General features: G+C 43.3%; 1 protein-coding gene across 1 annotated transcript; it reads left to right on the top strand.

The window, feature by feature from the left end:
• The first annotated feature begins 2,957 nt into the window (after positions 1-2,957).
• On the top strand, positions 2,958-19,557 carry PINK1 (PTEN induced kinase 1). The gene is made up of 8 exons (XM_024208370.3): positions 2,958-3,282; positions 8,134-8,445; positions 9,902-10,005; positions 12,270-12,452; positions 13,403-13,566; positions 15,389-15,516; positions 17,260-17,496; positions 17,959-19,557. Exons 1-8 carry the CDS (start codon positions 2,983-2,985, stop codon positions 18,217-18,219), a joined length of 1,689 nt encoding a protein of 562 aa, XP_024064138.2. The 5' UTR covers positions 2,958-2,982; the 3' UTR covers positions 18,220-19,557.
• The last annotated feature ends 3,914 nt before the right edge of the window (positions 19,558-23,471 follow it).

The raw sequence follows: 23,471 nt of genomic DNA, 5'->3' as shown, positions 1-23,471 counted from the left end.
TAGTGCTCAATATTATTATTGCTCAAATTAATGCAGTTACTCCAGATTTATACTGGTTTAACTGAGACCGGTCTCTGGCCAGTCTCATATAAGAGTCTCATATAAGGTCAGAATGTAAATTCTAATATACTAGAGGGTCCACATTATTCTGAAACATATTACTCAAGCACAATGGGCCAAGTGCACCTTCTCCCCGACATCTTCCTACCTCAGGTTATATGCTGTACATTTATTTACTAGGGATTAGAGAACAACCAAACTAAAGATTCATTGAGTTCTGGTTTGGATCCAGATCTCATTTTATGCAAACATCTAAAGTTCCGATGGAGAAGAATTTAACACGGAGTTTTAATTCTGGCCCATCACTACTGTTGATCAAAATTGCACAGATCAATAAATCATACAAATCCAGGAATTTTGTAATGTAAAATAGTTATTTGTAAAGATAAGAAGAAAAACTAAATGAGAGAAGAGAAACTAAAGGTTTAATAAATCCAAAGTATACAATCTTGTTCATCTATGAATCAGGTTATTATTAAGCAACAGCCTATAGCAAACTGAGCATTTTAGATTATGCTGTTTATTGTAATTTAATTTTCAACACTTTGTGAACATCCTCTTCTTCGTTACCCTTAGTTTATTTTTCTTGATTTTATTTTATTTTTCTGTGTGTGAGAATGGATGGGAAAAGGAAAGGGAATGTAGTGGTGAGAACCGGACAATACCCTAGCAGTTCTGTCTCCAGAGTAATATGATGTTATGACTGTGCTACATTAGGCACCATGAAATGATCTGAAGTGAACAAAAATGGGTTAATTTTTCTAATCATGAAGCACTGTTGGTTATTTACATGTTATTGTAAATGTCCAAACAGAATAAATGTGGTCACTAATTCTACTGCTCCATCAAACTGGTGTTTTATTACAGAACAGAGCCACACAAAACTATGTGGTTTTAGTTCCTAGGAGTTTAGAGGTAAAACAGAATAATACTGTACAGCATTTAAGCTACCTATGCAGTCATACCTCAGGTAACACACAACATTGAGTAGCACATAACAGAGTACACATTCACTATCACTCTCAGTCTTACACTCAACAAGAGAGTATATAGCAGGTGCAATGACAGCACACACAGTGCACAATCTATACCCCGGGCACCACACAACATGCAGAGATCCATACCCAGGGCAATACAGAATATGGAGAGTAACACATGGCAGCATGAAGCATACACAGTCCATATGCAGGGCAACACACACCAGAGTCTGCAATCCACAAAAAGGGCAACACAGAGCATGCAGAGTACACATTCAATACCCAGGCTAACACACACCATGCCCAGTACACAATCCATACCCAGAGCAACACACAGCTGCATGTAGCATACACAAACCTTACCCAGCCAGAGTAACACGGTACACAACCTGTACGCACAGTAACACACACAGCATGCAGAGCAGGGTGGATTTGATTTAAATCACTAGTCAGAAAGACTTGATTTAATCATGGTTTTCTACATAAAAGTGCAATCTTGTTGGTTGTTATAACCTTAATACATATTCTTCACAATCAGAGATAGATGTAGGTTTCATTTTTAGAAGGTATACACTATATATATTTTAAACAGTGATTTATTTTGAAAACTTTTCAGATTAGTTTTACAGCTATATCAGAAAACGAATGATAGTTCTTTTCCCAATGACTTCACCAAACAATCTCCAATTCAACAGGTTAATCATTAATATTTGGAGGATGTTCTTGCCATGCTGTAGTAGGAAGAGAACATCACCAGACAGACATTTAAATTGTTTTAACTAAAGCAACAATGTTAAGTATTCTGGATTTTTTTCTTCATCAGCAGACATATACTATTTTAACAAAACAAGCATATGTCCCTCGCTTCTCACGTTTATCTCCAGACTTATTCCCCATGTTCAGATCTATTCCGCCCCCGACAATCTTCTAGTCATTGAACTTTTTGAAACTTTCTACTTTTAGAGAGAGGTGAGGGATTGACTCTGCGTACACAAATTTGCAGAGGGACAATGGAGCTGAGGTCTGTTATTTCTCACCTCTATATATTATTTATTTATTTAAAAACATTTTTGCTGTTAACAAACATGTTACCTCTGGAGACACACATCCACAGTTTGAAGAACTGCAAAACTAAGCATCTCTGATGGTATCTCTAGACTGAGCACTGAGTCCCATTAGGTAGATAGAAAGATTAACCTAAATAATCTATACAGAAGCCTGTGGAAACCCCATAAAATCGGGTCCCTAATCCATGGACTATTAGAGCTCATTTACAAAACTTTTCTTAAACATTACATGACTATATTGTCTCATACTATAGAATTAGAATTTATAATCCCTATTCCATGATGGGATATCTTTGAGCTATAATGTAGCTTAATTAAAACTATCTTTAGACAGGTTTTTTCCGCAAAAAGCATTTTATCAAAAAAATCCTATTTAAATAAAAAAAATCCAATTAAAAATTTTTTTTAAATCAATGATTTTTACCCACCCTGATGCAGAGCACACACCCCAGGCCCAGCGTGACACACAGCATCAGGCCTGGCACACACAACCCGTACTCAGAGTAACACACACACACCATGCCCAGCACACACAATCCATATGCAGTGACACACACCACGCCCAGCACACACAACCCGTACGCAGAGTAACACACACACCACACCCAGTGTGAAACATACATGCACCTTGTGCCTGATCCTCCCCGCAGTGACACACACACCACACACAACCCGTAGGCAGAGTAACACACACACCACGCCCAGCACCCAGTGTGAAACATACACATGCACCCTGTGCCTGATCCTCCCCGCAGTGACACACACACCCCACACACAACCCGTACGCAGAGTAACACACGCGTCACAGCGGGCGGGTCCCCGGGTAACCAGGGCCCAGGGCCGGGCCGAGGCGGAGGCGGGCGCTGCCGAGCGGGGCCATGGCGCTGCGACAGGCTCTGGGCCGTGGGCTGCAGCTGGGCCGGGGGCTGCTCCTGCGCTGGGGGCCGCCCCGGCCGCTGCCCGCCGCGCCCCCTCGGCTGCCGCCGCCGCTGCCGGCCCGCTACCGCTTCTTCCGCGAGTCGGTGTCCGGGCTGGCGGGGCGGCTCCGGCGGCAGCTGCTGCTGCGGGGCCCGCGGGGCGCCCGGGGGCTGAGCCTGGCCTTCGGGCTGGGGCTGGGGCTGCTGGAGCAGGGGCTGGAGGAGCAGAGACAGGCCGCCTCCGCCTGCCGCCACATCCAGGTGCGGCCGCGGCCCTGTGCGGGAGCGGGGCAGAGACCGGCCCGCGAACGGGGCCCCCGGGCTGCGTCCTGCTGGGCACCGACCCCGGGGGCCAGGGAGTGTTGGGGGGGCTGACCCTAGCAATGCCCCCCCCCAGGGAGTGTTGGGGGAGACCCTAGCAATGCCCCCCCATTGGAGGAAGTGGCCGACCCTAGGAATACCCCCCCCCGAGGGAGTGTTGGGGGAGGGGCCGACCCCAGCAATGCCCCCCCAGGGAGTGTTGGGGGAGACCCTAGGAATGCCCCCCCCTTTTGGGGAAGTGGCTGACCACAGGCTGCCCCCCCCAAGAGTGTTGGGAGAGGGGCCGACCCTAGGAATGCCCCCCCTTTGGGGGAAGTGGCTGACCACAGGCTGCCCCCCCCCAAGAGTGTTGGGAGAGGGGCCGACCCTAGGAATGCCCCCCCTTTGGGGGAAGTGGCTGACCACAGGCTGCCCCCCCCCCCAAGAGTGTTGGGAGAGGGGCCGACCCTAGGAATGCCCCCCCTTTGGGGGAAGTGGCTGGCCCCAGGGCTGCCCCCCCCGCCTGGGATCCTGGAGGGGGACCCAGGTCACAGCTCGTGAGAAATGCCTGGCGAGGTGTGGGGGTGACAGGGTCCTAGGGATCTGCCTGTCAGTGTCTCGGGGAGACCCGTTGTGGGGTGTGTGGGGGACCAGGGGCTGGTTATCTCACAGACACTGTCCTGGCAAGTGGAGGAGCCCGACGCCCCCCACACTGAGCCCCAGGGAGTGTGGGTCCCAGAAAAGGAAATCCCAGTTAGTCCTTTGGGCATCTCCAGTCCAGGGAGACACGGGATCCCATCGGGGTTGGTCTCCTGGCGAGGTACCAGTGGCAGAGGAGGAATGTGTCTTGTGTTGGGGGACTAGCCCCATTTGCACAGAAGCATAGTAAGTGGGTGGGGGTCCAAGCAACAGGGCTAAGGACTGACTTAGCACTAAGATTCCACCCCCGCCCTCCCAGAACTGGTGAGGGTCCCTATACGCTAGGGCTTGGGCATGCTGGTGCCGCTGCCCATGCTAGATAAGTGGAGACTGACAGTCTTGCGGGCTATCAGACCAGTACCTTTCCCCAGCTCTAAATACACTTCTATAAAACCTCCTTTTCTCTCTTCCTCAAGGCGTTTTCCTTTTCCTCTACCGCTGCCCCCACCCCATCCTCATCCATTATTTTGTAAACTTGTTCTCCCCCTGACTTCTTAAATACTGTACCTTCCCGTTTATTTTATTTAGTTTAAGTTAAACTGATATGAGAGTGTCTACACACAAAGTTGCTTTAATTAAATTGGTTTAACTTCAGAGCTTTAGTGAAACTGTTGAGACTTTGTATGTAAACTAGGGCTGTCAAGCATTTAAAAAAATTAATCACGTGCGATTAAACATTAATAGAATATAGTTTATTTAAATATTTTTGGATGTTTTCTACATTTTCAAATATATTTCAAATACAACACAGAATACAAACTGTACAGTGCTCACTTTATATTTATTTTTATTACAAATATTTGCATTGTAAAAAACAAAAGAAATAGTAATTTTCAATTCACCTAATACACGTACTGTAGTGTAATCTCTTTATCATGAAAGTTGAACGTACAAATGTAGCATTATGTACAAAAAAAACCTGCATTCAAAATAAAACAATGTAAAACTTTAGAGCCTACAAGTCCACTCAGTCCTACTTCTTGTTCAGCCAATCACTCAGACCAACAAATTTGTTTACATTTGCAGAAGATAATGCTGCCTGCTTCTTGTTTACAATGTCACCTGAAAGTGAGAACAGGCGTTTGCACGGCCCTGTTGTAGCCGGCATCGCAAGATATTTACATGCCAGATGCGCTAAAGATTCATATATCTCTTGATGCTTCAACCACCATTCTAGAGGACATGCGTCCATGCTGATGACGGGTTCTGCTCAATAACGATCCAAAGCAGTGCGGACCAATTCATGTTCATTTTCATCATCTGAGTCAAATGCCACCAGCAGAAGGTTGATTTTCTTTTTTGGTGGTTTGGGTTCTGTAGTTTCTGCATCAGCATGTTGCTCTTTTAAGGCTTCTGAAAGCATGCTCCACACCTCATCCCTCTCAGATTTTGGAAGGTACTTCAGATTCTTAAACCTTGGGTCGAGTGCTTCACAATGGTATCTTCTTTGCATTTTGTCAAATTTGCAGTGAAAGTGTTCTTAAAACGAACAACATGTGGTGGGTCATCATCCGAGACAGCTATAACATGCAATATATGGCAGAATGCGGGTAAAACAGAGCAGGAGATATACAATTCTCCCCCAAGCAGTTCAGTCACAAATTTAATTAACACTTATTTATTTAAGGAGCATCATCAGCATGGAAGCATGTCCTCTAGAACGATGGCCGAAGCATGAAGAGGCATTTGAATCTGGCACATAAATGTTTTGCGATGCCAGCTACAACAGTGCCATGTGAATGCCTGTTCTCACTTTCAGGTGACATTGTAATTAAGAAGTGGGCAGCATTATCTCCCATAAATGTAAACAAACTTGTTTCTCTTAGCGATTGGCTGAATAAGAAATAGGACTGAGTGAGCTTGTAGGCTTTAAAGTTTTACATTGTTTTGTTTTCGAGGGCAGTTACTTAACAAAAATATATTTGTAAGTTGCACTTTCATGATAAAGAGATTGCACTACAGTACTTGTATGAGGTGAATTGAAAAATACTATTTCTTTTTTCTTTTTTACAGTTCAAATATTTGTAATAAATAATATAGTGGGCACTGTACACTTTGTATTCTGTGTTGCAATTGAAATAGACATATTTGAAAACGTAGAAAAACATCAAAAATATTTAATAAATTTCAATTTGTATTCTATTGTTTGAGTGCGATTAATCGCGATTCATTTTTTAATGTGATTAATCGACAGCCCTAATGTAAACCAGGCCTTGGGCCCTGATATTGTAGTCACATCCTTGCATATCAACTCCTGTGCTCGTGCAGGTCTCATTGCAGGATTGGAGTTTTAGTTTCCTTTCCTTTCTGAGGTATACCCCTGTCGTAGGGTCTGGTCTATGCCTCAGTCTCCTGGAAGCGACCCCATTAGTGTACTGGGCCCCAAGGACCCATAGGGAAAGGCCCAGGGACTTCAAGACTGGGCCTTTGGCACCAGTGTTCCCTGTCTCTCTCTGGCTCCCTGCAGGGAATCCAGCCAAGCCAGACTTGTGGGAGGCCTGTACTGTGCCCCTTTAGTGCCCAGTGCTCTCAGGGAGTATTTACAGAGACACAAGAAGCCTTTCCAAAGCCAAGTAACCATTTACTGGTCCTACAGAATCTGGAAGTCCTTAGGTTAGCACAGAGCAATTAAGTTAAACCGTATAGTTCACCCTGGTCACACCAGTGCCATGATGAGCCAGCCAAGCTATGATGGACTCCTCTGGCTCTCTCCCTTTGTTCCCCTTTTGTCTCCCCAGTCCAGGCTCCTGTTTTTCCAGTCACCTGACACCTTATTCTCCAGCTCAGTTCCCAATTCCCGCCTGCCAGGGTTTCCTGCTGTTAAGTGTTGATTGTTTGGTGGTTGGGGCATCTCTTTGTCTTGCTGGGCCCTCTGTTGATTTGATCAGTTTGAGCCAGTTCTTTAAGGACTAGATTCATTCCTCCCAGACAGCAAGGTGGCACACTCACATCTTCTGTCTCTTGTGCTGTTCCAGGAGCTTTGTTAACCCTTTTGCACCCACCAGGTACCAATGCCACACTCAGAGGGAAACTGAGGCATGCCTAGGCATCATAAAAACTTTACAGAAAATTCCCACTTCATCACAACTTGTTTCTTCAATGACTTAATTCTTAATTTCTGATCCCGTAGTCCTCTTCCTCTTCTCCTCTTTGTGTCTCTTTCCATCAACCCCCAAACATTTCCCCCGCATTGATTCTCTCCTCTAACCAACTATCATTTTCTCCTGCCATGAAAGCTTTAGGGCATTGGCATTCTATCTGTCATTGTTCTTAACTAGGTTTTATTTTTAAACATTTTATTCATTCAGAGAGGTAGTGAAGCACAATAAAAATCCCTGTTATAGAAGCTGGCCAGACCTTTCTCTGCAGACTTTATTTGCTTATGTTGTAGATGAATGAAATGTTTTTCTTTTCCCTCTTCTGTTCAAACACATTTATTTGTCGGTAGTACTGGTTGAAAAACACCTTAAATAAAAACTTGTTGGATAACTATACCCTCAAAACCTTCGCAGTGTAGACACAGCCTGTACCTGCAAAGAGCTTTTCTCGGCACAACTTATCAGTTTGGCAAGCAATATGAGTGATACTGGCAAAAGCACTTTTTATATTGGTATAGCTGTGTCTACAGCGAGGCTTTTGCGGGCAGAGAAAGTTGCAAAAAATATTTCATCCCTAACTGACATTGCTCTGCCAGCAAAAGTTTCTAGTGTGAACCTGGCTGTTCTCCCTTCACTTGTAGGGTATGGATAATAATTTACTTACCTTATGCTGCTTTGAGGCTTAATATTTATACAATGCTTTGAGATCCTCAGATAAAGGGTGCTACAGAAGCACAAAGTATTATATGCTTTATGTGCCTATATTCCAATCTGAAGCATGCACATGCAGAATTTGGATGACGTGAGTTTGTAAATTGGATCCACCATGTGTTTTGTAAGTGCCCAACTGGATTGTAGTTTAACACAATAGAAGATATAAAGCTTTCAAATGCCGACTGTGCTGGCCATGTGGTATATATACTTGTATGCACACCCTGGAGCACATACCATAGCAAAGTAGTTCTCTGTTTTTTAAAGTGTTGAATAATTGAGTGATTTTTCACTTTCCTTTCAGACCATATTTATCAGAAAGAACAAGCCACTGAAAGATCCACTGAGCGCTTTCCGCTGGCAGGGCTTCAAACTAGAAGAGTACCTTATTGGGCAGCCCATTGGGAAAGGGTGCAGTGCTGCTGTATATGAAGCAGCTATTCCTTTGTCTTCCAACTACCAAAGCAGTGAAGACAGCAAGCCTTTAGAAGGGAAGAGTCCAGATCCACAGTGGGATCACGGCTCAGTTATCCAGGCTGCAGAAGCGAAACCTATACAAACAAACCCGCAAAGAGCTGCTTTCCCATTAGCCATCAAAATGATGTGGAACATTTCGGTAAGGAGTTAGTCTTTAGACTTCCTGTTTGACGCTTGCGAAGTCTGAGTGAAATGTTTACCACCGATGTGTTGAAAGCTCTAATTATTTTGTGCCCGATTAGTACATTGGAACAAAGTTGTTGATATATAGCAATGGAAACACAGATTGTTAATGAACAGTCACTCAGCGAGGTAATGCTCATCAAAAATCTTCCTATGGGAGTCAGCATCAGCATGACATTTGTGTGTCACTGCTGGTTTGTCTATTGCTTCTTGACAATATTGACAGTGTTGTCTGGGAAAAAATATTATGTTTAATATTAAGAGAAACTGGGCGAAACGTTAAGAACTAGCAGGAAATGGAAAAACACTGCTAAAGAAGTTTGAGGAATCACTGCTTTTCGAGATACTCAAGGATAAAACGTAGATGTCCATTTGCTGGGGACATTTTAGGTATGAAACCAGTAATACTTCATGGAAGCTGGATAGCTAAATTACCCACTGGAGGCCCCGCACAATTAGGTGGGCAGACCAGATCTCTTTTCATAAGTTTCTTCCAGCCCAGATGATTCTGTGATCAGCCATATCCCAAAGTAACTATCCCAGAGACTCAGAGAGCTATCATTCTTTACTCTATGGAAAATTCACTGTATCCATTCCAGTCTGCAAACAACTGAACATGAGGACATAGGCACCGAGTTTCTAATCTGCCGGGGGTGCTCCCCAGGCCCCATCCCCACTCCACCCCTTCCCCCAATGCCCCACAGCGGCCCTGCTTCTTCCCACCCCTGCTCCGCCCCCACCCCACCTCTTCCCGTCCTACCACTTCCCCCACCAAGTTCCGCCCCCCTCCCCCGAGCACGCTGTGCCCTCGCTCCTGCCCCCTCCCTCCAGCGCCTCCTGATGCCGTGAAACAGCTGATCCGTGGCAGGCAGCAGGTACAGGAAGGGAGAGGTAGGCGCTGATCGGCGGGGCCCACCGATGGACAGGAGGCACTGGGGAGGAAGAGAGGCATTGATAGGGGAGCTGCTGGTGGGTACTAAGCGTCCACCATTTTTTTCCCATGGTTGCTGGAGCACCCACAGAGTCGCTGCCTGTGCATGAGGAGTCTTCCAAACTAATGATTCCTTAAATCTGTTGGGATTCATAGATTTTTTTTTTTTTTTAAACCCGGAATGGACCATTATGATCATCTATTCTGACTTCCAGCATAACAAAGGCCATAGAATTTCGATCAGTAATTCCTGAATCAAACCCGTATCTTGTAGCTGAGCTAGCATATATTTTTTAGAAAGACATCCAGCTTTATTCTGAAAATTTCAAATGATGAGGAACCCACTACACCCGCGCTGTTAAAAATTACCCCTTATTTCTAGTCTGAATTTACTTAGCATCTGCTTCCAGTTTTGGTATTCAGATTGGATGATTTTAAAGCTCAGGTTTGAATACAATGTTCTATGTAACTGCTGTTGTAGGCTGGTTCTTCAAGTGAAGCTATCCTCAGCACCATGAGACAGGAACTCGTTCCGGCGAGTGGTTCTGCCTTATCTGGGGAATACGGAGCTGTTGCTTGCCACAGGTATGTTTTATTAGTAGATGCTTTTATTGGTCCTTAAAGGTGATCAGAGAGCCTTTATTAGCATGTTTTAAGAACACAAGTTTATTATAAGAAGCTGTGAAGTCCATAAATTTCAGATACAAAAAATTGGAAAATCAACGTCCCCTTTCGCATGCCTATCAAGACCTGAGTTCAGGGTGCTGTGTTTCCCTGCAGTAGCGATTGCCATCACTAAAATCCCCCCAAAAGATGGAACAGTACTGATACATTCAGGATCCGAGGCACCTTTCATCCAAATCCCAATGTGGCTTACATATTTTCCTCATTGTACTTGTATGTTTGTACAATATGTGTACAATATGTGGCCGGAATACTGGGGTTGACTCTTCTAACTCTTCTATACTTGCCAAAAAAAAAGAAAAAAGGCCATGGAATTATTAGTGACCACAAGTGGTCAGGACCTCTGTTGTACATTTCAACTAAATGATGGCACCTCTGGAAGTACACGGTTTTGGAGAATTAGTTCATAGTGATTTGGAGGAGAGAATACCACCATATCAGTTTGTTCTTCGTTTGTACAGCGCCTAGCATAATGGGGTTCTGGCCTGGGAGTGGGGCCCCTAGGTGCTGCGGTAGTACCGGTAATTAATAATAACAACAACATGTCAATGAAGTTTACTCAATACTGACCAGAAACAAAAGTGAAAATGGCTTACTCTGTTTTCACATACTGAACGAAGAGAAAAGTAAATAAATACGGGAAAGTAAATTAGAATTTTAAAACTCTTTCAGTTTTGTCATCTAAGATGTGAACACAGGAAAGTGGTGTTGTTGTTTTTTAATCGGTGTCCTTTTAAAAAAGCTTTTTTTCCCCCAGTTTAAACAATGTAGTCCAGAATCCAGATCATCTGTTTTAAATTTCAAATACACCTCTGCTGCCAGTACAAATAAATAATAAACACTGATAGGTATGTAGCTAGCCTAGGAGTGTAACGGACAAACCAGACAGATATTTTGCATTCAGGGGATGAGAGGAAAGAGAGGTCTGTTTTGCTCTAGATACATGAGCATAACTTTCATTCATTTTAATGGGCACTTACTGTGTGCATCAAAGAATAGATTTCCTGGTTTGGTATCCCCTTGATCTTGATGGGCTTCCAGTAATAAATTCATTTTTTTTTTTCCAAAGCCAGTCCTAGTTTTCTCCTTAATCTTATTGAGAGTCAGGTCTCTTTCACTAACTCTTCTCCTCTGTTAATAATTTAGAACACTAGCACTTAAAGGGTTATTTTGGAGTAAAATGAAGGGTTACATTTTGTTTTTAATCATTCTCGGTGGGGCTTATTTTCTAATGTAGGCAACTGTTGGCTCATGTTCAGCAATCAAATTTGTGGAAAATTCTGTTTTCTCAATGTAATCCTTTTTTTAAATAGCCAATAAAATAAATGTTTTGAATGCCCTCTACTGGTGTAACGTTAAACTGCACCTTGTAGAAAATAGAGGTTGATTGGTTTGGGTTATTAGAGCAAGGGAATCTAATACATTTGGTGGAAAGAGCCAAATTATAGTTTTAATTATGGTCAGTGGGTTAGGTCTATAAAGCTAGAGTCCATTGACTATCCTTGATCTGCAGTGGATTGCCCACTAATAACAATAGGAGTGGGGATTTGCAAGAAGTCTGAGTCATGCCGGCAAATGCCGGTGTCTGTATGGAGCGCTGTTTATCTCAATGGGACTCTATATAGGCAATGAGTCTACTTTGTGGACCCCTGTTGAAGTCAGTGGGATTTCATGTGAGTGCAGGAACCTGCCTGTATGGATTAGTTTGCAGAATTGGGGGCTTGGTTAGGAAAGTTTCTGTTGAACAATTGTTCGAATTGTTTGTAAACTTGTGGTATCCAGAGCTTTTCATGTTTGAGAGTGGTTGAGTATTTTTTACAGACACTTTTAAGGTACATCTTGTTTTGAACTGCACTTTCTAACCTTAACTGTAACTTGCTTCTGAAAAAGTGAGGTTTTTACCCACGAAAGCTTATGCCCAAATAAATCTGTTAGTCTTTAAGGTGCCACCAGACTCCTTGTTGTTTTTGCCAACGTTGTTTGTTTTAGAATGAGTGAGATTATAAACTGCTTTGGGATCCTTTAGGAGGAAAAGTGCTATATTAATGAAAATATGATTTTAGTAAGAATACCAAAAATGAAAGTGTCTGTAATTCACCATCCTACCATAGCTGTTGGGTTTTAATTTCTTTGTCTAATGTGATACACAAATTATATTGAAACAGGAGACCTGTCTTTGGGAAGAAGAGGTTGGAACCTCATCCGAATATAATCCAGGTGATCCGAGCTTTTACATCCTCAGTTCCTCTGCTACCTGGAGCATATGTGGACTATCCAGATGTTCTCCCATTAAGTCTGAACCCCAGTGGGATCGGTCACAGCCGCACGCTCTTCTTAGTGATGAAGAAGTAGGTAGAGATGAGTTTTGTAAATTACTCGGATTTCGAGTGTGACTGTGCTGCGAGGCTCTGTAGTCCACAGCTGCCGGATAGGCACCACAAGGCCTTGTGAAGTCTTGGCCTGGCTCATTGCCGCGGATCAAAGCACCCTTTAAGAAATATCCTGTGATCTTTCCCCGTTCCTGAGGTTTTAACTCTTGTCAAACAATGAAGGCTAATTGCTCTTTTTAAGAATTACTTTAATTAACTCATTTTAGAAACTTCAAACACTTTTCAGATATTCTGGTTCTCCAACACTACCTTCTCAGCTGCACATGAAGGCAAAGTTAAAGCAAAAGTGACTCATCGGGACCCAGTAACTCTGGGCTTTCTCTTTCTTTCTGATCAGCTGTTGCTTTTCAGTTGAGACACAACCATTAGGCTCCAAATTATCCCTCCATTTTTATAAAACGCTTTGTAGGGGGATATCTCCATTTCCCCCACTTTTTGCTATTTTGACCAACCTGGCTCCAGAAAAACTCTCCCTTCTCTGAATCATATCCCTTCCCACCAAGTCTGTCCATTCTGTAATAACACACTTCCCTCTCTTTCCTTCAGAATACAAAGGAGGATACAGAAGAACCCTTTGCAAATAAAATACCTAAGAAATCTCATTGTACACCCTGTGAGCCTCCTACTTTTAGAGAGGATGCTTTTATTTCCAGTTCTAGAAGTATGGAAGCCTTGATGGAGATGCCAGATTTCAGATAGTATGCCATGTGGCAAAACATGAGCAGATGTTTTTGTGTACTGGGGATGAGGAGGGATTGGGGTTGGTTAAGGAATTTGGGATGTTTAGAGAGAAGTTAGTAAATGTAACAGTGAAGTATCTCCAGGCAGGTGCCACTAATGTTGAACTGAATATTTGCTTTACAGCAGTAGAATACTGAATCAAATATTGTCTTTCTCAATCTGTCTAGTTATCCATGCACCCTGCGCCAGTACTTGAGCGAGAGGAATTCAGATGCTCACCTCAGCACCTTGATGATCTTACAGTTACTAGAAGGAGTGGATCACCTTGTTCGACATGGAATAGCACACAGAGATTTAAAATCTGACAATATCCTAGTTGAATTGGATTCTGGTATGTAGCTTGCTGAGTCCAGCTGGAGATGAATAGGGAGTTTACAAAAGTAATTTGACTTGTAATGGGACTTGTGCTACTAAGTCACTTAGGCTATGTCTACACTACTGTGGTAAGTCAACTTAAGTTACACAACTCTAGCTATGTGAATAACGTAGCTGGAGTCAATGTAGCTTAGGTCGACTTACTGCGGTGTCTACACCGCGAATTACCTTACTCCTCTCATTCTTGGTGGAGTAAAGGGATCGACCGGAGAGAGTTCTGCCATTGATTCAGTGGGTCTTCACTAGACCCGCTAAATTGACTCACAGTGCATCAGATCCCGCGGTAGTGTAGACATAGCCTTAGATGGTTTGCAAATCACATCCATGGTGTTTAATGGGGAAGGAAGTGAGCCTAGATGTTACAGCCTTTGTTTAGGGGGAGTCGAGACTCCTAGGTTCTGTTCTTGGCACTACCACATGCTGCTGTTGTGACATACGGGAAAGTCACTTATCCTCTCTGTGCCTCAGTTTTCCCATCAGTAAAATGGAGATAATTCTTCCCAGCCTCACGGGGGTGTTATGACGTTTGTTCAGTGTCTGTTACATGCTTAGAGATCATCAGATGAAAGGTGCTATATAAGGACAAAGCACTGTTAACAAGATATGTTGCAAAAATTACTAAGTGAATGACTGCTTAAACAGAGAGCAGAAGGGTATGCACTAGCCTGCACTGCAACATTTATGATGCATTAGCTCCATGCCCATGGTCTCTGTCATCGTAACTTGCCAGGCAGCACTGAGCAATTTCTAAAATCCCACAGCAGAGATAGGTTAATGATATTGTACCTTCGGATCATTAAACATTAGCTGAGACCAGAGGGAACAACATTTTGTTGTTTTGGTGTCACTCTCTTTAACTGAAATGTGAATTACCTGAGCACTGTTTCAGTGTGACTGAGATTCAAACGAACTAGTGAGTGCCTAGATCTGTGTAATTAAAAATCCTGCTGTAGCTGCTGTAGAAGATTTTTAGAGGCCCTACTAACATAGGTTTCGTTTTCTTGAAGCCTTGTTAAAACTATACTGAATGCAGATGGTAATGATTAAAACTTCAGTCTCTGGAAATCAATTGTTCTGTTTTGCAATGTTTGACTTGTCATCAGGAGAGTAACCATTAACTAGCTCAAACATTTGCCAGCTCGCTGACTCTGTATCTGCTACAGATTTAAAAAAAAAAGTACCAAAGATTCCTTCCATCCCTGATTAATTCTTAACCTTGTGTATCTTCTCTGAAGTCAGAGTGGGACTCAGTCAGACCTGGCACACCCGTCTCTTTTCTCTTATCACTCAGCAGCAGCTCTAATTCTTACACTGCATTTTGTATGTAGGAATATGCTTCCGTTCTGCCCATCTCAGCTGTACATTTGTACTATACCTCACTCACTAGGTGTCCAAGTTACAATGGAAGCTGTTTAAATGAACAAGAGTGTTTTGCTTCATGCAGCCTCAGAAACTGAAAGTATGTGTGGAGTGTGGGTCCCAGGCTGCAGAATTTGGGAGACTCACTGAGGCGTCTGTGAAAACTCTGAATGGATAACTAATTCCTTATACAGAGAAATGGGCAAACGTTTTACTTTACATATGTCACCAGTGTTCTAACTTGTAATACTGAAGAGAGGAGATGCAGAAATGGTCTGTAGTAATATAGATTCCTGTAAGGAATGAGACTGCTTGTGCTGATTAATAGTCAGTTTTCTAATATGATGTGTGGTATCTAATATGGCCAAGTATGCGCATCTCAATTGGGTGCTAACTTTGTTAACCTGTGATGTTTACAGCTGGCTGTCCCTGGCTGGTGATCACAGACTTTGGTTGCTGTTTGGCAGATGAAAATATTGGCTTGAGATTGCCTTTCACCAGCTGGTATGTGGATCGGGGAGGCAACGGCTGTCTTATGGCACCTGAGGTAATTCCTCATGCGTATGAGTCTCAGTAACTAATTATAGCCTGTATTAGGTAGTTACATATGTGTAGTGCTGTTGGAAGTATAGGATCCAGTAAAGTCCATTAACATAAATAGGAGCAGGATTAGGTCCAAAGTAATGGATTTGGGGAACACCAAACCTTCCCCTTTGCCCTATATACCTTCCCACCACAAGATGAGAAATTTGAATGCCATTCAAACACATCCATATTAGTCAATACTTGGTAAAAGCCTTTTCATTATTGGTTATCTTGCCATTCTTGCCTAATACTATGCCTACTAACTTGCTATGTTGGCTGCTACAGGTTGTTGTGGGTGTGGCATTGTCTGTCTAGTTTATCTCCCCACAGAACTTCCTGCCATGGAGTGCCATCTCCAATAGCATTGCTTAGAGGATTCATGGTCTGGTTAATTGGCACTACCGTGTGGTTAAATGTCTCTGATAAGAACATCAGAATGGGCACACTGGGTCAGACAATGGTCCATCTAGCCCAGTATCCTGTCTTCCGACAGTGGCCAGTGCCAGGTGCCCCAGAGGGAGTGAACAGAACAGGAATCATCAAGTGATCCATCCCCTGTTGCCCATTCCCAGCTTCTGGCAAACAGAGGCTAGGGACATCGTCCCTGCCCATCCTGGCTAACAGCCATTGATGGACCTATCCTCCAGGAACTTATCTAGTTCTTTTTGGAACCCTGTTATAGTCTTGGTCTTCACAATGTCCTCTGGCAAGGAGTTCCACAGGTTGACTGTGCGTTATATGAAAAAATACTTTCTTTTGTTTGTTTTAAACTTGCTGCCTATTAATTTCATTTGGTGGCCCCTAGTTCTTATGTTATGAGAAGGAATAAATAACACTTCCTTATTTACTTTCTCCACGCCAGTCATGATTTTATAGATCTCTATCATATCTCCCCCTTAATCCTCTCTTTTCCAAGCTGAAAAGTCCCAGTCTTATTAATCTCTCCTCATACGGCAGCTGTTCCATACCCCTAATCATTTTTGTTGCCCTTTTCTGAACCTTTTCCAAGTCCAATATATCTTTTTTGAGATGGGGCGACCACATCTGATGTTGAATTCATCAAGAGAACACCATTACAGAACTCTGCGCTGGTCAATCTCTCATTGGTATCTTGAGCAACTGAAAATGGGGGAAAAAATCGGTATTATAAGGTGGTAGTTGGTCTTACACATAAAAGTACGAAATTCCAAATTTGGCTGCCTTCCATTCGTATGCCCTCTTCTGCTTAGCTTTTACAAGGGTCTCAGAACAATGAGTTCTCCCACACAGCATCTGTGTAGCAATTCTTGCAGTATTATCAAACTAGTAGTTATTCCTCTGCATCCTCTGGGTGGATGCAGAGGATGCAGAGGAATAACTACTAGTTTGATAACTCCCCCCGTTACCAGTAGTCTTAACATATGGTAAGGGATCCCTCGCCTGGCACCGGTATACTGGGCAGGGATACTTTTGGCTTTCATGCTGTGTGAAATGGAACACATGCTCCCTTTATAAGGCCACTATCTGGAGTCCCTCTTCAGCTGCCCAAGTAATATATCCCTATAAATATTAAACTGGGTGCAAGCTTTAGTCAGAGGTAAGAACTGAGTTCATGACCATGGGAATGCTGACCTGATGGATAGAAGTAGATTTATCAAAAGGTTAAACGAACTTCTGCTGTGTATTTCTACCTTCCCATATATTTCCTATGGTCTCTCTGATGCAGGTGGTCACAGCAATACCAGGTCCAGGTGTCCTGATTGACTACAGTAAAGCAGACGCATGGGCAGTTGGGGCGATAGCGTATGAAATCCTTGGACTGTGTAATCCTTTCTATGGCCAAGGAAGGTCCTCTCTGGAAAGTAGAAGCTACCAAGAAGACCAGCTCCCAGCACTGCCAGATACCGTGCCCTTCGATGTGAAGCAGGTGGTAAAGATGCTACTTCAGCGGGATCCCAACAAGGTGAGAGACCTTGCGGCTATTGTCGTGAGTGGGGTTTTAACAGGGTGTCAGTTGCGTAGCAGTCACTTTCCTGAGAGTATTGTGATAAAATGGTTGTACAGTGCCTAGCGCAATGGGGTCCTTGATCATGACTAGGGCTCCCAAGTGCTGTGTTGGTGGTAATAATAGAAAGCTATCGCAGGACTTCAATGAAAGTGTGATGCAATATAAAGAACTTGGTACCTGACACTTTTTTGCATATTACAGCGAAGTTATATGGTGAAAGGGTGGCATGTAATGGAACTTGAGTGAATTGGGAGCTCAAGTATAGTAGCCGGACAGCAACAGCCCCAAAAAACCTTTCAATTAGAAGTGAATGTTCTGTGAGATGAGATGTTTGGGAGCATTTCAATAGTATACATCTTACGTGTCTGTTCTAACACCTTTCACAGCGTTCAGCTGATCTTTCATTTCTCGTTTCAGAGACTGTCTGCTCGAGTTGCAGCTAATGTGCTTCACTTAAGCCTCTGGGGTGAAAATATTCTAGTCCCAAAGAGTCTGAAACTAGACAAGATGACTGGCTGGCTTCTTCACCAATCTGCAGCCACTTTACTGATGGATGGACTGGTGGACAGAAGCAGGGTAGAAACTAAGATGAAGACGTGCTTTTTGGCAAATCTGGAGTACGAAGATCTTTGGGAGGCAGCATTTTTACTGCTCTCTTGGAGAAACCATTCTGTCTGAAGGGTACAATTCTGTGTGTGGCCCTGCAGTAGATAAATGGCATTTACTAAAAGCACTTGGGAATCTGTCTAATACTTCTGTCTCTCTGGAAGCCTAAAATACTTCAAGGAAAAATATCTGCAGGCCTGGTGTATGTGTTAATGTAAGAGGTTGAGTTTGCCTACAGAAAGCATTAGTATACACAGGGTTGTTGTCTTACCTGTAAAGAAAAGAGCATTGAATTGTTATGAGATTTGGTATGATCTGGAAAGTGTTTGAAGGATATCTGGTCGGCTTCATTCACACCGGAGAATTTAGATTTACTGCTTGAAGCAAATTCCTTTATAAAAGGGTTTATGCACTGAAAGAAGTATAACACAGCTGCTCTTTACAGAAAAGCATTACAGTTGCACTTTTGCTAATCGTATTGATTTTCAGTTTGAACTATAAAGGAAGTTGAACGGATGGAACAAAATTAAATCTTTGTTTTCTTAAATTTGAAATCAGAATCATTCTTATTAAAATCCTATTCCTCTGAAGCCATAGATACATTTTATAAAATGACAGCCAAGAGCATCATGATTGAGCTGTTTATCTGTGAGGAGTTCTGTCAGGAGCTGGGGGGTGGGTTATAAAATGCACAGCCAAAGTCCTTATCTAATTATATGTAAAATGCCATACGGCACTCAGTACAGAACAACTCATTTCTGTTTTCTGGTTGATTTGCTGTAATAACATTTTTATCCCGGCTTCTTATAAGCATAACAGTTTGAGGGCTCTCGCCAGCTCTAATATCCAAATCTGAATTTCACAAGCCAGGCTAGCAGTGTTAGAAGGTCCCTGCATGAGTTGAACTGGACTACCAAATCCAGATATCCCCAGGCTTTTGAGAAGTTTGGATTCAGATCTTGATCTGAACTAAGCAACTGAGTCACATCTCTGATCACAGCAGGTCAGTACTTGGACCGTTGAGAGAGTCATGTGTCCTTTTAGACTGTGTCGATCTAGTTCTTTTAACCAGATCTAAAATTCCTTCCAGGGACATTCTACTATTTCAGTGTGCCAGGCTCAGAGAGAATTGCATCATGGTTGAGAGAATGGTGAAAGAGGGCATGGGGTTAATGGCTCTTTCGGTAGTTATGCTTCATTCTGTTCCTTATTATATATACCTGGTTTTCTGTTTCACTACCAGGGCTTATTCTGTGGTTGTAAGGAAAACACTAATTTTTAACCAGCAACAACTGTTTTAGTGAAAATATCATGAGACTTTATAGCTGTGTATTGTGGGTGTCTGAAAAAAGTTAGTTCATTTTCCTCTTTGCACAATAAAGTGGTGACTGTGCTGGTACAATGAATGAATCCACAGTTGCTGTTTTTGTCTCTGCTCACTGTCCCAGGACTTAATGCCATAGTGACCTGGGGGTTAATTCATATTGGGACTTGGCCTTTCAAATTTACTCTTCTGTTGCATGCTAAATATTTGTTTCGATGTGGTCCTGAAAGCATCATCAGCTCCTTCAAGTCCAGCCCTCAGGACTCAGTTTATTCCCATACTCCACCGCTAAGGATAACCATTAAGTACCAGTTTTTCAAAGAGCAGTTCGGCACCATTTGGGAAACAAACCAAGCACCAGGATTGTTCAACATATTCCTGAAAGTTCTGAACGTTTTCTTGAGAACTTGCTTATATTCTTATTTCAAGGAAATCGTTAGAACTGTGTGGTGAGACGCTGAGAGCTGTCAGTGAATCGCTACACAGTAACAAGCTGCCCAAGGAGCATGGGTCTCGGAAATAGTTTTGCAATGCTTTTAAAAATGTTTTATTTCAGGCGTCTTCTCCATTCACTTGTAAAATATAATGGAAATGGCAATTGCAAATTGTATTGCACTGGAGGAAATCTGCTTACAGAAATGGGCACCATTCATTTTACAATGCAGCCACTGAGCGATGTGCTTTCATAGCTAACATACCAGAAAGTGTATCTAACATAACCAGCCACCTAATTTGAACCTTTATAGGTGCCGTACAACAATACCTCAATGGTCCCACACAGAAGGACCCACAAAAGGCACAGAATCTGGGAAGTATCCGAGGGGTAGCCATGTTAGTCTGAATCTGTAAAAAGCAACAGAGGGACCCTCTGTTGCTTTTTACAGAATCTGGGAAGATTCAGGAAAATCAAAGTAAATCCTAGACCGGGAAAAACAAAACCCTGATAAGTTAATGGTGTTTTGAGCACTAATTGCCGTCAGCAACAATCCCATAACTTGGTAGAGTTCAGTCTAATTGTTTGTGGATGGCAGCACCTACAGGTGCTATCTGTAAATTGGAAGTGGGTGGTGGGCTTTATCCCAGGCTGAAAGGGCCTTGGAAAAATTCACTGCAGTTATGTAGACCATGGCTCTTTACTACGGAGTCTGTTTAGCAGGGCAGGGCTCTGCTTCAACAACATACTATCCATGCTGATAGGATGTTTCTAGCCACGCCCACTGCCAGTTACCAGAACTGTGATAGGAGTTTTTATGCAATTTGGCTTTTGAGGCTCTTAGCCTTTTTTTCATTTAATTTTTTGCTTCAAAGGATGGCTTATGACCTGTTGTTCCAAGCAGGAAGTGTTTCCTGAAACATCCCATTCTGTGCCCCCCAAGGGTGGGGTGCCAGCATCTCTGACAACCTGCAAGATAACAGCAGGGAACTGGACAAATTTTATCAATGTTTCCATGATAAATGTGGATAGTGAAACAGTAACTCATTGTCCTGAATATAAGCCTGGGTTGGATCTCTCTCCCAACATACACAGAGCTGCTCTGTATTATGTAACACCCTGTAGATAGAAGATCGGAGGGCTAGTAACCTCACGTGAGGCACTGCTGATAGTAGTTGCATAACCGCTGCTGAATTGAAATCTCCGGTCGATGCTGAAATTTCAGCTTGCAGGGAGGGGTAAACACTGTCACTTTCTGATCGCTTTCAATCCCAGCAGTGAATTCTCAGCTTCTCTTTTAGGAAAAGGGGTTAATTGGGACATGTGCCATTGCATTCATTAATTTTCACTTGAACTAGAGAACTGAGGCTGCCATCTGCATTTATTTGCATGAAGAGCTATTGTCAGAAGTTCAACCCTGGAACCAGATTGCTTTACACATGTGAATGCCCCTCCTGTCTCTAAGAAGCTCCAGTCTGTAAAACAGTAGGGAGTGGAGTTAGAAATATAGCATTTGCCAACCACATCAGACCACTGATCCAGCCAAGCCAGTATCCTGCTTTTCACTGTGACCTCATGCTTCAATGGAAAGTGAAGAAAATCCCATAGTGCACATAGCTAGTTGTGTAGGGGACTCTTTTGAGCTCTGCATGCAATCAGCTGGCATCCTGAAGTAGGAAGTTTTCAAAGTGCATTTGTTACTTACAATGCACCTAAGTGTGCCAGGTGATTATTAGGGCATGGACCACCTGTGAGACACAATGTGCTAAGTGAAGACAAAACCAAAAGGAGCAGAGGACCAGGGTTCCAATTACAAAGCAGAGCTCATTGAGATATTAAATACACATTCTTAGCCCTCGTCTACACTGGGGGGGGGGGGAATCGATCTAAGATACACAACTTCAGCTACGAGAATAGCGTAGCTGAAGTTGACGTATCTTAGATCAACTTACCTTGCATCCTCACGGTACGGGATCAACGGCCGCCACTCCCCCGCCTACTCCGCTTCCGCCTCTCGGCAGTGGTGGAGTTCCGGAGTCGACGGCAGAGCGATTGGGGATCGATTTATCGCGTCTACACTAGACGTGATAAATTGATCCCCAATAGACCGATCACTACCCGCCGATCCGGCGGGTAGTGAAGACATACCCTTAGAAGAGACAAAGGGAAAGATATGTCTGGTGCTTTGACAACTTAATTTATGTAAGAGCCTTTGGTGAGGGACCTTATCAAAGGCTTTCTGGAAATCTAAGTACACTATGTCCACTGGATCCCCCTTGTCCACATGTTTGTTGACCCCTTCAAAGAACTCTAATAGATTAGTAAGACATGATTTCCCTTTACAGAACCATTTTGACTTTTGCCCAACAATTTATGTTCTTCTATGTGTCTGACAATTTTGTTCTTTACGATTGTTTCAACTAATTTGCCCGGTACTGACGTTAGACTTACCGGTCTGTAATTGCCGGGATCACCTCTAGAGCCCTTTTAAAATATTGGCGTTACATTAGCTATCTTCCAGTCATTGGGAACAGAAGCTGATTTAAAGGACAGGTTACAAACCATAGTTAGTAGTTCCCCAATTTCACATTTGAGTTCTTTCAGAACTCTTGGGTGAATGCCATCTGGTCCCGGTGCCTTGTTACTGTTGAGTTTATCAGTTAATTCCAAAACCTCCTCTAGTGACACCTCAATCTGTGACAATTCCTCAGATTTGTCACCCACAAAAGCCGGCTCAGGTTTGGGAATCTCCCTCACATCCTCCGCCGTGAAGACTGAAGCAAAGAATTCATTTAGTTTCTCCGCAATGACTTTATCGTCTCTAAGTGCTCCTTTTGTATCTCGATCGTCCAGGGCCCCCACTGGTTGTTTAGCAGGCTTCCTGCTTCTGATGTACTTAAAAAACATTTTGTTATTGCCTTTTGAGATTTTTGGCTAGCTGTTCTTCAAACTCCTTTTTGGCTTTTCTTATTACATGTTTACACTTAATTTGGCAGTGTTTATGCTCCTTTCTATTTACCTCACTTGCAAAGGATCCCTTGGACTAACAGGCAAAAGTTGCCCAGGCAGTTCTGCAGCGAGGCCTGTGGCTGCCTTTTCCTTTAATCATATGGAGGTGCAGCCTGCATAGGGTGACCAGATGTCCCGATTTTATAGGGACAGTCCTGATATTTGGGTTTTTGTCTTATATAGGCACCTATTACCCCCCACTCCCTTCCCGATTTTTCACACTTGCTGTCTGGTCGCCCTAAGCCCGCAGGGACTACAGGCTGGTTGATTTAAACCAACATGTTGCAAGCTGGAACCTGGCCACGTCTGATCACTGTGAGAATGCTCCATGTGGCACAAATTCAAGTTGTTCCGGCCACTTGGCTGAGTAGACTCTGGGGTCCCTGACGCTGCACCTGACAAATCCAGAGTAGGAAAAGACTCCATTTCCCAGAATGCAAGGGAGGAGGGCAGAGGAAATTGATTAAGGGGAAAGCATAGGGCTGAGTTTAAAGCTATTGCATCTCTGGGTGCTGCACTTTGAACCTGCCGGGGGGGAAGGAGTGAGGGGAGTGGAAT

This window comes from Terrapene carolina, unplaced genomic scaffold (genome assembly GCF_002925995.2).
Source record: "Terrapene carolina triunguis isolate 2854851 unplaced genomic scaffold, T_m_triunguis-2.0 Scaffold714, whole genome shotgun sequence".
In the NCBI taxonomy this organism is placed as follows: Eukaryota; Metazoa; Chordata; order Testudines; family Emydidae; genus Terrapene; species Terrapene triunguis.
Note: the sequence above shows the minus strand (reverse complement) of the source record. Positions and strands in the feature narration are given on the sequence as shown.